This window comes from Thermobia domestica, chromosome 3, assembly GCF_964235325.1.
Source record: "Thermobia domestica chromosome 3, izTheDome1.hap1.1, whole genome shotgun sequence".
Taxonomy (NCBI): Eukaryota; Metazoa; Arthropoda; class Insecta; order Zygentoma; family Lepismatidae; genus Thermobia; species Thermobia domestica.
In genome coordinates this window covers 8,254,368-8,272,374 of record NC_137456.1, presented here as the reverse complement: position 1 = coordinate 8,272,374, position 18,007 = coordinate 8,254,368, and the positions used below count along the sequence as shown (strand labels likewise).

General features: G+C 35.6%; 1 protein-coding gene across 1 annotated transcript in view; it reads left to right on the top strand.

Annotated features, from left to right (window-relative positions):
* LOC145681360 (gamma-aminobutyric acid receptor subunit beta-like) overlaps positions 1-17,625 on the top strand; it is a 61,047-nt gene extending 43,422 nt beyond the window's left edge. The window contains exon 7 of the mRNA XM_081753015.1: positions 17,439-17,625. Within this exon, the coding sequence (XP_081609141.1) occupies positions 17,439-17,625 (187 nt within the window). The remainder of the gene's footprint in view (positions 1-17,438) is intronic.
* Positions 17,626-18,007: the final 382 nt, after the last annotated feature.

Sequence of the window (18,007 nt, the reverse complement as noted above, 5' to 3'; positions counted from 1 at the left end):
GTTTTGAAACAACAAACAAAAAGAGCATCAGAACAAAAAATATTATTTTTCGGAGGTCTGGTTGATCCAAGTGTGATCACGGAGGGTAAATATATAATATATATTGCAATTGATAATAGACAAACAAACGAAAGAACATTTTAAAAATCAATGTATGTGTGGTTTTGGATTTGACTGACTTAGCGAGTTGTTAGTCGAATCCATAACAAATGTTGAAAAGAAAAAAGCTGTAGAAAAAAATTACATTTCACACTTATGATTCTTAAATAAATTATATTTTGGAACACGACTTCCTTTCTATTTATCATTTACAAGAGATCTCACGACTTCCGTCTTAGGTTAGAAAGCACCTTTTAGATACATTAAAGCAAAAGATACATTAAATTCTCCGCCAAACAAACTGGTCAAGGAAACTTGAATAGAAGTTACATCTTAATGGATTAAATTTTAAATGGATTTGCTTCCTATTCATTTGTCACTTCTATGAATTACATTAAGCTAAGTAAATATTCTCTCTCTCTTCCTATACTGACCATTCAGAATGCAATGTCTGGCTGTCTTGACAATATACTTATTTCCATGCTTGTCAATGTTCTCCAATTACAAATTTTATGAAAAGTTTTGTTTTTAATATGCAGACATACAGAAATATATTATTTAGACTTCCACATTACGACAGTAGTATCTCTTAAGCAGAAATCAGATCATATGTTTCCATTCTCAAATTATCAACAAGATACCAATACACTATTACTACTACCACCCACTATATAAATGAATGAAATGGATTATGTACAGATAAATAGATGAAACACAATAATCGACAACGAACCAAAAATGAAAAATAGACAGCCAGGAGAAAATTACTTTATCGTTCATCTTTTATGAGAGTATAAAAAGTAACCAAGACCTACTTTAAACCCAGAAACAAATATTTGGGAACAATCCTTAAATATTGATCATGATAGACTAGCTGTTTCTTTGCAGCAGTAATCCCAGTTGTTTAAAGGTTTAAGTAAATGAAGTTAACCCGTGTAACATTTGCACTATTTTGCTTGTTACTTATATGTGTATTTGTTGGTTATACCGGAAATTAGTTCGCAAAATAAGAAAGTAGTTGAAGGAGTATAATATTACACAGAAAGGAAGTTACATATTAGTATCTCAGATTATTTTTCATGTATCGAAGAAACAATATTGAACTAAGAAAATAGAAGAAAATAATAAAAGAAAAAATAAAATAAAATATTAGATTTCTCAAAACTTCTTTCATCAGTGAACTAAGGAAAACACCTAAGAAAATATCTTTATTTATTTTTTATCTCTCGTAAATATTTAAAGAAAACGTACTTCGCCCGAACTGAAGAACAATGGTTCTCTCATATTGGAAAATATTCCTGGAGGTTCTACAATTAGTGGAGAAACTTCCACGACATAATCTAAGATGTGTGACACCAAACTGTTTTAACAGATTTTAATTAATCACACAACAAATGCTACTTCATATAGATTAACCGGAAAAAATCTAAGTTCAGTTTCAAACTGGTGCTGACCCTTAACTTACAATTTTTTGTTGTATGTGACTACTAAATCCTAGCGTTGAAATAAGTTGAAATTTTGGGAATTTCATATTCTAAGGAGGGATGAATACGTAAATAGTTTACTTTTTGGCATTTGTTAAATCTCTGAAAGTTTAAAGTATAGAAGCTTGCATTTTCCTTCCATTTTAGTCTGCGAGTAAGTCGGAGTTTTTGAGAGGTGGGTACCTTATAGGGGACAGAGATCTTAAATAGTATTTTGGCGTCCGATGGTTCCCCGAAACTACTTAACGTAAACTCTTGGAATTTTATGTATAAATGTTCTCTTATAACCCTCGGCTGCAATAACTCAGCTTTGGAAATTGCATATTCTTAAGGGTGATGAGGACTTAAATAGCTTTTAGTGTGTTCGTATTATTCACTTGACAATCAGTAACAACGAATAGGAGAAGATGAACAATCATTCGCAGAAAAATTTAGGGGGAGGAGCTTACAGCTGAACGTAGGATCCAAACATCATGTGCTCTGGCCGGGAATCGATCTAGGTCTCTATATCGAAGATTCACGCCAGGTAACATGTAGTGACGAGGGATGTCGAAAAGAACTAACTGAATAAAAACACTGGAAGAGTATTTTCTAGTCGCTTAAGCAAAGGGTAACTCGTCACTACTGATGAGAGTACGAAGGCACAATATTACTTCCTTATATTTAGAAACCTTTACATCTCCAGACAGCGATTCCAGTTGACAGGTGTCCATATTTGTTACTACTACTGATTGGATGGAGCCACCGAACAACATTTGTGTTGTGTATACTTATTTATCCTGTAATAGTAACCTATAATAATAATAATAATAATAATAATAATAATAATAATAATAATAATAATAATAATAATAATAATAATAATAATAATAATAATAGTAGTAGTAGTAGTAGTAGCCTGTACACAGACACATTCTTGAGGGTCTGATATCATAATGTTCCTGAAAAACTCATCCAGACACGAGTTTGGTCTATTCATACAGGGATCATTTTGCAATGCCGTATCACCAGAACAAATTTAATACATCTATGTCTAATTCTGAGTTCCTTCGCCATTCGCCTGAAATCCACTGTTAATCTCAGAATGTCCCGCTTTGAGTTTTAAAATTAGTGCTCATTATTGAATCTTTCCTAAGGCGCACTTCCGTACAATTTTCTTCTACACAGGCAACTTTCTTACTCTATGGGTACTCCAGCCTATTTGTGTACAGAGTTACTGATATTAGGCGTGTGACCCTTAGTCCATCTTTATATTGTGTTGATTTGGTGAGTATACTAAAAGACTTCAAAACGTATATTTCATTCACCGTATCCTAATAATGATGGGTGTGTACTATACACAGTTATATTGTTTGTAAAAATTGTTGTTATAATTCAGTTTGAAAAGGTACCCTTCCTTCAACCTTTTCTCCTAGCCCTCTGTAAAATGATTCTCAGCATGTGACGATAGAAGCATAACAATACTAGTTCCTCAAGCACAACTAAAATTAAATGTTTTTTTTTTTTGTATTTTAATGTCTCACAATTATGCACTTTAGGCTAAAGAAGACAGATGATTGATGAAGGTGAATGATTACTTAATTAAATATTATTGTTTTCCTACCGGGAATTGAACCCTGAACCATGTTCAACAAAGGCACATGCACTAGGGTCTCAAGCAGAGAAATTGCATATACATTTGGCTATATTTACAAATTTGAGATTGGAGCGTATTTGACTAAGAGATGTTTTGAGACAGTGGACCTGGTTTACTTTCGCGAGAAATCCTACGATAAGTGCTTCTATCTAAAAATAAATTTAGAATAATTAATCGTACGAAAGGCTTATTTAACTTTTAAAAATATTTTTTCGTATTTTGTTGCCCAGGTACAGGGGAAAATGATTTTGTTTTCATGTTGTTTAAACTACAATAATTTACATGGTTTCCGTCACGACCGAATTGAATCGAATTAAGTAATGTTTACAAAGAAGTAATTGTAATCCAAAGTAAGCAGAAATAATTGTTATCCTTGTTACAATAATGATTGATTAAAATAATTTAAAGACACGTAAAAGAAACTTGTAACATATTGTTTACAATTAGGGTGTCATTTATATATCATAGTCACTGCCCGTTTGATGTTGAACTGTAGTTGTCTAATTGATTGTATGATGGAAAAGGAAGATAGTAACTGTGTTGACACGAAATTAATTAATAAAATGAGTGTTGATGCATCTATGGGACAGCTAATATTTGGGATAATATACATCATATTATAGCTACCTGAAATAAAATATATTGCTAATTGCTTGACAACAAACTTTGTCTTTACGTTAACAAATATTGGACTTTGTTATACAAAAACTACAATGTGATTTTTGTCATAAGTAAGTTATATAGAGACAATTTGTTAAAGCATTGTATCGTTGTTTCTATGACACCTTTTATAACTTGTACCGATTCTGTGAAGTACTCTTTACAAAATTAAGGGAGAATGCATCATTTCAAATATAAGTAATAGGTTTGTAATAGTTTAGAAGTATTAACAAATCTGGATCTATTAAGATATACTATTTAGACCTCAACCTTAAACATCCTTATATCACACTCTCAAAATAAGACATTCTTATCCAAGGGTTGTATAAATGTATTGAGATTTTAGAGGGGGACGATGTCATACGTTATCATTGATACACATGTGTGACTTCAATTGCCGAGGTCGATATCTGATAGGGTAAGGTCACATTGTGGCTTTTGCATTGCTAAAGTCGGTTCATAACTGTGTCACAATTTGACAACTGATAACTGTTGTATCAACCTCGACAGTTAACGAGTCCGACATTTTTTAATGAGGTTTGTCCACCAAACCTTTTTATGTTCAGTTGTGGTAACATCGTTCTTTTTCCTCCTTCAGAAGACACTAATTATTGCAGATTGCAAAAACCCGACATAGTTTTTGGCCTATTTGTGTTATCCGCTTTTTATTCAGTACCAAAGAGAAAGAAAAATGGAATGCAGGGATGGATAACACAAATACGTACAATAGCATACGGTGATGAACAATATCATCCGCAGTAACACTTAGAGGTAGGTGCTTACAACTTAAGGTAGGATCCAAAGATCATGTACTTCCACTGGGAATCGATCTGCGTCTCCCGCGACGACGATGAAAAATACGTAACCTATAGTAACGAGGGACCTGCGAAAGCACCAACTAAGTGAATATCAGGAATTTCATTTTGAAAATCTTGGGGGCGCACTCTCTAGTTTCTATCCAACAGAAAGTAACTCGGCACTACTCATGAGACTGAGAAAGCGCAATACCACTTCCTTACACTTGGAAATCTCTACAAATCCAGACATCAATTCCAATTGAGAATTCCAATATCCATCTTCTTTACTATTACTCATTGGATGTAGTCACCGAACAACATTTTTGTTGAATTGCGTATTTGCCCTTTAATGGAACGAACGCCTTCCCAAGGGACCGTTATTACAGTGTTAATGAGAAGTTCATCCGGATGTGAGTTTGGTCCATAACCATAGAGGTTATTTTGCAGAGCCGTGTGATCCGAACAAATTTCATAAATCAGTGTCTAATTCTGAATTCCATTCGCCTGAAATGCTCTGTTAGTTTTTTCTGGAGATTGTTGATCAGAATGTCCCACTTTGAATTTGTAAAGAAGTACTCGTAACTGAAGTTCTCTAAGGCACACTTCCGTATGATCTTGTTCAACAACACACAACCTCCTGATTATCTGGGTACTCCAGCGTGTTTGTTGGACGTGTACGTTCTGACGTTAGGTGTGTGTGACCTTAGTCCATTCCTTTTTTTTGTTGAGGGGACTCTCTTACCTAACGGATATTTCATTCGTTGCATCCTAATAATTATAGGTGTCCATCATATACTGTATAATTGTATTGTTTGTATTAACTGTTCTCAATATACAGTTTGAAAGAGTAGCCTTTCAACTCCTTTCCCTCGCACAACTGAAATAAATGATTTTTTTTTCAGTTTAACATCCTATAATTATGTACTTCAGGCTAAATCAAGACGGACGAAAAGTGAAACTGAATGAGTACAAAATTAAATTTTGTTATTTTCCTACCGGGAATTGAACCCCGAAACACGTGCACCAAGGCACATGCACTAGGGTCTCAAATAGGAAAAATGTTCTAACCTTTAGCTATATTAGCAATTTACCATCCAAACGTGTTTGAGGTGAGACAGAGGCTCTGCTTTATTTCTACGAGAAATCCTACAACAAGTGGTTCTATTTAAACAATAAGATATATTCGTACGAAAGACTTATTTAACTTTTCTTATTTTTTCCGTATTTTGGTGTATAGACACAAAAGTTAATTTGTTTTAATGTTGCTCAATGTATATTAATTTGTATGGTTTCTATCATGGCAGAATTGAATGTAATTAGATATTGTTTACAAAGAAGTAATTTTAATCAAAAGTAAGCAGAAATACTTGTTATTGCTGTTACAACAATGATTGATTAAATATAAGTTAAATACATGTAGAAGAAACTTGTAACATATTATTTACAATTAGGGCGTCAGTTATATGTCATAGTCACTGCCCGTTTGATGTTGCTTTGTAGTTGACTAATTGATTGTATGATGAAATGGGCAGATAGCAAATAGTGTAGACACGAATGTAGTTAATAAAATAAGTGTTGATGCATCTATGGGACAGCTAATATTTGGGATAATAGACATCATACTTGTAACTACCTGAAATAATATGTACTGCTAATTGCTTATTACAACAAACTTTTGTCTCCACGGTAAGAAATATTGGACTTTGTTATACAGCCATTACAATGTGATTTGTATCAGAAGCAAGTTATACAGGGTGTTAATGCACTATACCGAGAAACTATAAGAAGTGATTACACACATCAAAATAAGAGAAAAAGTTCATATGGACCTATCTATAAAACTGCATAGTTTCAGATCTAGGACTGTCCAAATTCGCGAAAACGCTAATTTTTTAACAGACCCTATTTTGTATTCCACAAACAGTGGATGGTCGTTCTTATCAGTATAAAGGACGTCACGCATACACAATCCAAAAATGAATATTGCATCAATTTTCAATGGGTGTGCAGGGTTTTCTGTAGAGGGTATAATTCTCAAATATGCTCTCAATAGAGTTTTCAGATAAATCGTGAATTCAAGGAGAGTCCAAAGTACGCAGGAGGTAAGCCTCGACAACAATAGGCATCCAGTGCTTCGGTGGGAAGTCGGAAGTGTTTGGAATCAGTAGCTCCATGTTTTTCATGTTCGTAATAATGTGTGATGCTATGTATTTCGGCATGGTATATTTCACGTTTTTTTCACTTATAAGTGTGAAAGAAAACACCATAGTATGTGTTTTCCTGAGTTCTGAAGACCATGCTGCTGACGACCTTTAACTTTTCCAACATCGTGCCAAAGTATTCCGTGTTCATTACTATCAAGACTTATCATTTCCTTACTTTGGACTAATCATAAAGACAGAGCATATCTAAAAATTCGGTTGATGGCAAATCTGAGAATTTCATCCTGCAGGAAATATTCTTCACACCCATTGAACATTAATAAAATGTGCATTTTTGAACTACGTATGCATGACTTCCTTTACACGGATAAAGAACACCAAGTATAGTTTCTGGAATTCGAAATACGGCCTGTTTAAATTTAGCTTTTTCGCGATTTTGGACAGCCCTAGCTCTGAAATTATACACTTTTACCCATAGGTCCATATTACCTTTTTTTCTTATTTTGATGTGAGGAATCACCTCTTACAGTTTGTCCGTATATTTCATTAACACCCTGTATAGAGGCAATTTGTTAAAGTACTGTACCGTAGTTTCTATGATATTTCTCCAATATAAGTAATATACTTGTCATAGTTTAGAAATATTAACGAATCTGTGAAGATATTCTTTACCAGTGGCGAAGCGTACTATGAGGTTGTGAAGCTGGGCCTACCCTGTTTTGCTACCGTGTATTTTCTTTATCTTTGGTTTCTTATAAAATAAAGTAAATACTTTATCATTTCGTTTTTAAGTATCAAAATGAAATGAAATGAAATATTTTAGTTTTACGTCCAACAGTTATGTCTCTTAGGCTAAAGGAGACGGTGGTGATGAGAAATGAGTAAAAAACTGGAATGAGAAAAGTAGGAGGAAACGAGAGAACCTCGAGGAAACCCACGCACACGGTATCTGTCCACCACAAAGTTCTCTTGGCGCGAGCTTTGATCGAACCAAAGACCCAAAACACCAGAAGTGAACGCTCTACCACTGAACCACCGCGGTCCTTCGGTAGCAAAATAGTAGGTTGGAAACACTCGGAGACCCTTCCATCTGAGTCTTGCCAGCTTGCTAGTCAGGCTTACGGACTATTCTGCTCAGGTAGCAAAGCTATTATCGCTGTGGATTTCGTGCATTGTTGGGAAGTTGCAAAGCTCGCCTCTGGGAGTTTAGTTTTAGCGTTGAAAGCATCTTTCAATGCTAACATATTATAAAATGACTTCCTTAACAGAGAGTAAGAAGTTTATGTGTAGAATTATGCATTTCTATTAGTGATAACTTCATTAATTTAGGTATATACTCCCAGGAGTTATTCAGAGTAGATGGTTTTGTTTCTACATCGGGTATGGTCCATAATAGTTTCTAGAATATAACTCTGATATATTAAGCATATGTATAAATTTACTAAATGCTGCCGTAGAGTATAAAATACCAATATTTTGTGTGATTTTAGTTGAATTTTCCATTTCATAGAATCAGTGAGGTATTTACAATTATGTTTCGTAAGGGGCTTTACTAACTTTATTTCTGGAAATGTGAACATTTTCCAATATATATAACGGAACATTTTCCATTAAGGCCGGAAGCCACCTCCTTAAATATGCCACTGAATGGAATACAATGTTAAACATCTTTTATTCATTCAAATGAAGTTACTTGTGAGCATTAACATTTCTAGTGAAATCATTATCACGTGATACATTAATTAAAATTTAGTGTTGCACTTAGTTTAAAGTGGGAGATGCAAGTAACAAATGCTTATGGAAGAAATTTGAATTTGTACTTTCATTTTTATCCTTCTATTTTCAAATATGCAGAAAATGAAAACAGTAAGTGAGGAGGAAATCTCCTCATCCCCACTGTAAATCCCAGACAGAAGAAAATATGAACTGTACTTCAAAATATTTGTAGTCGAGCTAAATATGAATATTCCATTAATGCACGTTGCATTTTCTCCTCAAGTAAACATTTGTTGAATAAAAAAGTACTTTCCGTCTAGTTTTGCTTATATAAATAATTATTCATTCTTGTTAAATTAAACAAGAGCAAAAACTTACTATGTATATATGCACACAAATTTAGCTCTAAGCAGTGCTGGAAATAGACATAGAAAACCACTTTAAAATAAACAGATTTGGTGTTTTTTTAACTCAATAGGAAAATAGAAATCTGACTATTATTTTAAATATTTTATGATTCATTAAATGCTATGTATGTCTTTACTTTATCGGGCCTACCCTACTTATGGGATTACGCTTCGCCATTTCTGTTACACCTCAACCTTAAATACCCATTATATCACCATCCCCAAAATAAAACTTTCTTTTCTCTTAGGTTGTATAAACCTATTAAGATTTTAGAGGTGGAGGATGTCATGGAATTGCCATTGATGCACATAGAGGACTTCAATTGCAGATTTCGATATTTAAGAGTGTAAGATTATGTTGTGAACTTTTCATTGTAAAAGTCGGTTCATATAATGTCATACTTTGATAACTGAGAACTGTATTAATCTCGACAGTCAACAATTTCGACATTTTTTAAATAAGATTTGGCCGCCAAACCCTTCTACGTCCAGTCGTGGTCACATCGTTCTTTTCCCTGCTTTGGAAGACACTAATTACGGGAGATTGCGAACAGCAGACATAGTTTTTGTCGTGTTTGTATTATTCACTTTGCACGCAGTACCGAAGAGAAATAAGTGAAACGCAGGTATAGAAGGCGAGAAACAATATCATCCATAGTAACACTTAGAGGTAGGTACTTACAACTGAACGAAGGATCCAAATATCATGTGCTTCTACTGGGAATTGATCTGGGTCTGCCGCACCAAAGATGCAAAATATGTAACCCATAGTGACGAGGAAGTTGGAAGAGTACTAACAGGAATGTCAGGAATTGCATGTCAGGAATTTCATTTTGGAAATCCTGGGAGCACACTTTCTGGTCGCTATCTAAAAGAAAGTAATCCGACACTACTGATGAGAGTATGAAGGCACATCACCACTTCCTTTCACTTGAAAATCTCTACACCTGAAGACATGAATTACAATTGACAGGTGTCCATCCTTTTTACTATTATTGATTGGATGCAGTTACCAAACAACACTTGTATACGCGTATTTAGCCTGTAATGGAACGAACATCTTCCCTACGGTCAGATATCACAGTGTTCCTGAGAAGATCATATGGACATGACTTTGGTCCATACCCACAGGGATTATTTTGCTATGCCGTATCACCAGAACAAATTTCATAAATCAATGTCTAATTCTGAGTTCCTTCGTCTTTCTGAAGTCGTTCTGAAATACGCTATTAATTTCTGGAGCTTGCAGCTCAGAATGTCTAATTTTCAATTTGTTAAATAAGTGCTTGTTATTGTTTGTTCCGTAAGGCGCACTTCCGTATGATCTTGTTCAACAACACGCAACCTCCTGGTAATCTGGATGCTGTAACCGTTTGTTGGATGTTTCACAGAATTTCTGATGTTAGACGTATGATCGTATGCCATCTCCTTATTATGTTGCTGAGGTGTGTATCCTAACAGAGGTGTGTATCCTAAAAACGGACACTTTATTCATCGTATAATAATAATTATTTGTGTGTCATAAATATGTTGCTTGTAAAAATTGATCTCTAAATTCGGTTTGAAAGAGTACTCTTTTTTCAACTCCTTCCATTAGTTGACTGTAAAATTATTTTCAACGTGCCATGATGGAAGTGCAACACTACCGGGTTTTCAAGCACAACTTAAATAAAATAACTTTTTCAGTTTAATGTCCCACACGTATGCACTTGAGGCTAAAAGACATGGGTGAGTAATGAAACTAAATGAGTACAAAATTATTTTTTTTACGTTCCTACCGGAAAGCGAACCCTGGACCTCGTAAATCAAGGGTGAATGCACTATAGTCTCTAACAGGGAAATTGCGCTAACCTTTAGCTACATTTGGAATTTGCGATCCAAACGTGTTTCAGGAAGGGATGTTTTGACAGTGAATCTGGATTACTTCTACAAAAAATCATAAGATAGGTGTTTATATCTAAACCTAAATTTAGAATAATTAATCATAGTAAAGGCTTATTTAATTATTCTTTATCTGTTTTTCCGCATGTTGTTGTCCAGGTACAAAGAAGAAATATTCTGTTTCCATGTTCAAACTACAATAATTTATATGGTTTCTATCATGGCCGAATAGAATTTAATGAAGTAATGTTTACAAAGAATAATGTTAATCAAAAGTAAGCAGAAATAATTGTTATAGCTGTTACAATAATGATTGATTAAAATAAGTTAACATTTTCGATTCAGGGCTAATCTGACCTTGTTTATTCCAGTAACCAGGGTTTTTAGGCTTGTTTTTACAAAAATATAGCACATTGCTAAATAATAATTTTATTACGAATATATAATTTGGTGATGTAAGAAGGGGTAGTTTGCTACACTGCTGTTTGAAATAAGTACTTTTTGAACAAACGAAAAAAAAATTAACATTAGAAAAATAATACTCCCGCTGCGTGTGAACTGCCAGCAGTGACAATATAGGGTAATAAGGAGCGGGACATCTGCGGAAACTGACCGCTGAGTTCCCTTATTGGGCAGCAACGATTCTGCATGAATCTTTCCCGAACAAGGCCAAAAAAATCATCTGCGATGACGGTTGACCTCCCACTGCACTCCCCATCATTCAAATTGTAGCGTCCTGCTGCAAATTGTCTACACCAACAACGTATCATCTGCTTGCTTATGATGTTAGACCCATTGAACAGGCAGAACTGAAGGTGGGTTTCAATCGGCGCTATGCCCTGTGCATTCCAAAACTTCACACGCCCCGAGCAGTTCCATCTTCAACTACTGCCACAACGCTTTAGAGAGCACAAGGAAAGTTCCACTGGCGCATTCGCAAAGCTAGAACCTTACTCTCTCAGTTGAATGCAGTCGTTTTGCGCAACATACAGTTTCCTAGGCATGGAACCCATGGGAAAGTTACTCTCTAGATTGGCCTCGACATGTATTTTTATATGGGTGTCCTAATGTACAGTACCGGGGAGCAGAGCGATGGCCCTGGGCGAAGAAGTAAGAGGGCGAAAAATTCGGTAAAAAGAAAAGATATATAAAATGGAAGGAAAAAGTAATAAAAAGTGTTCAAAATCAAGGAAAAGTAAGGTTTATTTTTGAAAAGTTTATTGCGCTTCGCGCCAACCATGGTGGCGGTTCGTGGCTGGTCTGTTGGCTTCACTTATATGTATGGGAGATCACCGTCGTATACTCTCGCCACGGACGCTGATTTTCCACGCCATGACACTGGTGATGTGCTCAACTGCTTTTCAAATTTCGAAATCAGGATCTAAATCTGAATTATCAATTTCACCTTCCGAACGGGTTCTAAACTGTACTCTTCTAAAATCTGTGAAATTTCTTCTACATTCGTTTTACTTGCTTCAAACAAGACAACGTCTGTAAAATTTAATGGTTTCCGAAAGAAAATATTCCACTCTATTATCGAACGTGCTTCAGTCAAACGCAGAAAGTTGATCACAACAATCAACCTCCAAACGGTCGTTTATTCTTTGCTGGATGTCAGGTGAATAATATTTCTTCAAGAACTGAGTCTCAATGAGTATTTAATACGACCGACAACCAACCGGAACCCATAAGTTACATAAGGGGCTGTTAGAAAGAAAAACGAGTTGGACTCGGGCTTCGGCGTTTTGGAATAAACATACAAAACGAGCCTGACTCGGGCTTAGGAACGAAAGTGTTAAGACACGTGAAATAAGAAACTTGTTACGTATTGGTCATAATTGGGATATCAATTATATGTCATAGTCACTTCCCGTTTCTTGTGTTATTGTAGTTGGTTAATTGAATGTGTGATGAAATAGGAAGATAGCAAATTCTATTGACACCAAAGATGTCGATTACCTGCGTGTTGATTCATTTATTTGAGAGCTAATATTTTGTATAATATATGTCATACATATAAGTACGTGAAATAATATGTGCTGCTAATTATTTGTTATAACAAACTCCTGTCTCTGCTGTGGCAAATATTGGACTTTGTTATACAATATCTACAATATGATTTTAATCAGAAGTAAGTTATATAGAGGCAATTTGTTAAAGTATTGTACCACAATTTGTATGGGACATTTTATCAGTTGTAGGGATTCTCTAAAGTCTTCTTTACAAAATTAAGAATTGTATGCATTGCATCATTTCGAATATAAGTACTATGTTTATCACAACTTAGAAGTAGTAACAAATTTTCGTCTATGAAGATATACTCTTTAAAATTCAACCTTAAATACCTCTTATATTCTACCCCCAAAATAAGAATTTCTTATCTATTAGGTTGTATAACCTATAAGATTTTAGATAAAATAATAGCCTTCTTTGTCACCTCAACAATAGGTTGATGGACAACATGTAGGTTTTAACATTTTCTCTCCCTTGGGAGAGCTGTTTTATTCTTCATATTGTCTCTTCCTCGTAACTGAATCTAGATATTCTATCCTTGGTCTTCCTCTTCCTGGTTTTCCTTCTGGCTTTCCTTCTATCAAGATGATGATCGAAGCGGAGTGCTGAATAAGATGGCCAAGCACACTGTTTCTTCCTTTTCCTAATAACTTCATGATCTGTGGTTCTTCATTTCCTTCCTTTAGTACGTGTTTATTCCTTTTCCTTTCTGTCCATGATATGCGCAGCATTTGAGGCCAACACCACACTTCAAATGCTTTCAGCTTTTCTCAATATCCATGTCTCTCATTCGTAAAGCGCAACACTCCATACCAGTGCCTTAATAAATCGTTTACAAATATCCAATGACAGATTTCTTGATATTAGAAGTCATCTTTTCCTATTGAATTTTTGTTTAGCCTGAAAATATCTTTTTCACTTCTTCCCTCCGAGGATATTTGATTTCCTAAATAGGCAAACGTCCTAACGTCTTCGATTTTCTCTCCCTCCACCCAAATGTTTGTCACTCTCTCCTGCTCTTGTATAGTTTATCACTTTGTTTTTTTCTTATTTACCTTCATTTTTCATGTTTCTCCAGTTAGTCGTTCAAGTTTGAAAGTGCTTCTTGCAAGTCCTTTTCATTCTTCGCTATCAGTTCTATGGCAACTGAAAACCTGTTCATTTACATTTACCCTTTATTATTTTTATCAAAGAATTCTTTCACAGCTTCTGTTATATAGACGTTGAAGAAGAGAGGTTAAAGTCCATATCCTTGCTTTACTCCTTTACTTAATCTTGCTTCCTTCTGATCCCTTCTTATAGCATCTGTCTGGTTCCTGTAAAGTTGGCATATTTTTCTTCTATCTTTGGAATCCAAATGTAATCTACATTCAGATTCTTCAAGGTTCTGAATATGATATTCCAATCAAAACTTCTTCTATATCTACAAATGTTATTACAATTTGTTTACTTATTCTGATATGCTGTTCCATTATCAATCGTACACTCAGTATTGCTTCCCTTGTCTCTCTTTTTATTCTGAATCCAAATTAGTCCTCGGATAACTGTTTCTCGATTTTCCCTTCAATTCGTTGTGCACAGATTTTTGATGCATGTGAAAGCAAACTTAACGTTCTGTGTTCTTCGCATTTCCGTGGGCCTTTTCTCTTAGGGATTGGCACAAAGATGCTTTTCTCGAAGTTTCTTGGTATTTTACCCGAGATATACCATTCATTAATAAGATTAAATAGTATTTTTCTTTGTTGCTATCCCGAGATTCTTAATAACTTCAGTTAGTATTTGGTCTACTCCTGGGGGTTTACTATGTCGCATTTTCTACAAAGCATTGTCAAGTTCGCACTGTAAAATTGATGGTCTTAATTCAATTTCATCGACGGCTTCTTCCACCTCTTTCTTCTTCGTTCACTCTGTCTCCTTTGTACAGTTCTGTATATCTTCCATCTTCCTGTCATCTGCTTCTCTTTTATTAGCGTTACCCATTCTTGTGTATGATAATGTCTGTGCATTTCTTTTTTTCACCGACCCGTTTTCTAACCTTTCTCCATGACGTTTCAGTATTACCTTTGAGTACATTTTTCTGAATTTACTTGTACAATTTTTTTATCTAGTTTCCTCTGGCCTTCTTTACTTCTGTGTTGATGTGATTTCAACATCCTCTGTACTCCTTTTCTTTGTTTGTTATCTTGAACTGTCTTCTTTCTCCATCATTTCATTTATTTCCAATTTCCAATATATTCTGCTGTTATATATGGTTTATATTCTCTTCCTATGTGTTCGTCAGCTGTTGTTTTATAATTCTTGCTTTCATGGCTTCCCATTTCGAGGTGGTGTCATCACCCGCTAAAGCTACCTTAGACGTCTCTTAATCTATCAGAGTTGCAAATTCCCTTTTCGTGTTTCCATCTCTTCTTAGTTTGGGTGTGTTCTATCTTTTGTTTGGTGCTACCACACTTTTCTTCTTTAGTCGGAGTTCGCTCATTATCAAACCTAATTATGGTATAAGTGAACATATGCACCTGGGTAACTCTTACTGCTTTTCACTTGATTTCTAAATGCTTGTAAGATCAGTATATTGTATATTTCATATCTTTCTTTCTCTACTGGTCTTGTCCATGTGCATCTTCTTCTTAGTGGTTGTTAGAAGAGAGTGTTTATTACAGTCAAATTATAGCTTTTGCAGAACTCATCTAGTGATGTGCCTCTCGCATTCCTTTCTCCTAGGACGAAACTCCCTGTTACATTCTCTTCGTATCTTCTCCGAGTACTGCGTTCCAGTTACCCTTGTCTTGAAGTTTCTCCTATTTTCTCATAGGTTTCTTCTACTTTATCATCTGTGTAGCTTGATGTAGGCATATATATACCTGGATTATCGTCATATTCCTCGGTTCTGTTACTATGTTCAACAATACTATCTTTTCTTTGTATCTCAAATTGCTTATAACTATTTGTTCTATCTTCTTATTCAAGACAAAACAGACACCTGCTGTATCGTTTACAGCAACTGAACAAAATCATTTTGAAGTCCCTCCTCCACATGTCTTCTCCATCAGGCCACCTAACTTCTTTGATTCCCAAGATGTCTATCTTCACGCATTCCATTTCTTTCTTCAGGTTTTCCCGTTTTCCATACTGTAACAAGGATCACACATTCCAAGTTCCTATGCTGTAGGGGTTTCAATAATGAAGACCCAGGAAGACCTGATTTGCTTCCATCCACTGCCGAGGAGGACCCTTTATGAAACAGTAGTGTCGTATTTCCTAATATAACATTTTGATATTTTTGTTGCCATGTTGTTTTCTATTGATGAGTAAAGATGGCGATGTCCCAAGTCCTTCCACCTTGCAATGAAACAGCCATAGACGGTCCTGCCACTGGCAGTGTTTGTCCACATCTGAGTCTTGCCTATGACAATCATCTTCAGTCTTAGTGTTTTAATGCTAGAGTTGCTGCCCACTATCATAATATCTCTCTTCGTCTGGCTCCTACCCCTAAAGACCTGTCCGCCTGCGAAGCCCTCTGATAGAGAAGCTATCTCTGGGTTTGCTATTGGGATCATTAAAGGACGCCAGCCTCCCCATCGCGGCAAGGTGTAGATAAACACATATGTGGACATTTTCTATTTGGTAATACAGATATGCAATGAAAAACTACAAGGAAAGTGATAGCTGAACTTAATGTAGTTTTTGGTGCTGATTTAAAGCAAAATAATTTTAAAATGTCTATCATGTTACGTTTTCTTAGAAAAATTAGTTTTACCTGGATTTGTATGAACATTTACCGTAAAACGTGTTTTATCGGTGTTGAATGTCTTCACTTCCTATCTGACTACCATTCTACAGTGGTGAAACCTACAGAATGCCCTTCTGTGACACCTCCCCATAGCTTCCCTTCGCCTCCCCACAGCAATTTCTCACTATCAATAGCGCCGCGCGAATCTTGATCTCAGAATTTGACCTTCGTTCGCTGACCTCGCAGGAACGTTAGCGAAGCTAGCAGGAATCAGTTTCTATTTATTCGAGCTTTACCTGGATTGATCCTGGACATGCTATCTGTGGAAAGACTAAATTCTCTCGACTGTTCTCGAGTCATCAGAAAATATACAAAAGAGCTATCCTCATGAGGGACTATGATTATTTCCCTTTAACTCAGAGGATCGTGTGCGTACCGTGTTCGTATCAACGTTTCATTTGCAGTGTTGCACTTGCGCTGATACAGTGACAAGCGGAAACTTCATCACAGAAACAATTGTAATGCTTGCTTTTCTCTGCGCGTTTCGTGAAACATGGCTTTGAGTTCGAGACATGAAAATGTGCCATATGGCCTTGTTACAAATGCGGCAAATATAGTGTTATGAAAAGTCGAATAAGAAGCATTACAGCTTATGTAAGACAACTGTATCTCATGTATTTTGGCATGCAACTCTGAGACCAGTACAAATCGTGGGTTCTTCATAAAGTTTATGTATAGTGTATTAATGATTTACGCTTATGGCTCAAAGGAAAATTACTGCTTTACGATTTGGAAATCCAATGATGTGTAGGGAGCCGCAAAACCACTGTGATGATTGTTACTTTTGTTCCAGCCATGTTCGTGGTTATAACAGCAAAAATCAAAAGCTAATCTCTTATCCTGAGAATATTCCATCGGCCATACGCCCCGTTCCGCATGGACCTGATGTGCCAGTGCCTTTACCTCAGCTGAATTGTCAGTCATCTTTTCAGTCTTCAGACTCGAAAAATCCAAAAGCTCAAGGCTCCGATACCAAATAAAAGCTGTTTAGAGGCGAATCATCTCAACTTTTCTCTCAGGTTGAACTTAGTGATATGACTCGAGACTTGAGCTTTCGAAAGAGACAGCTGATTTCTTGAGCCAAATTGAAAGAAAAAACTTATTGGCCAAAGGAACTTCGTTTTATTCGTACAGGAATGAAGAAAAGGAATTTGTTAGGTATTTTGACGAAGAGAAGATATGGTCTATTTTCCTGATGTTCCCGGATTGCTGAATAAATGTAATATCACAGTAAAGATGAATGGAGGCTGTTTATAGATGCATCGGAAATGAGCCTTTAAGCTGTTCTTCATTATTACGGAAGCCGGTATGCATCTGTAACAGTTGGACATTCCGTGTGTTTAACAGAAGTATATGAAAACG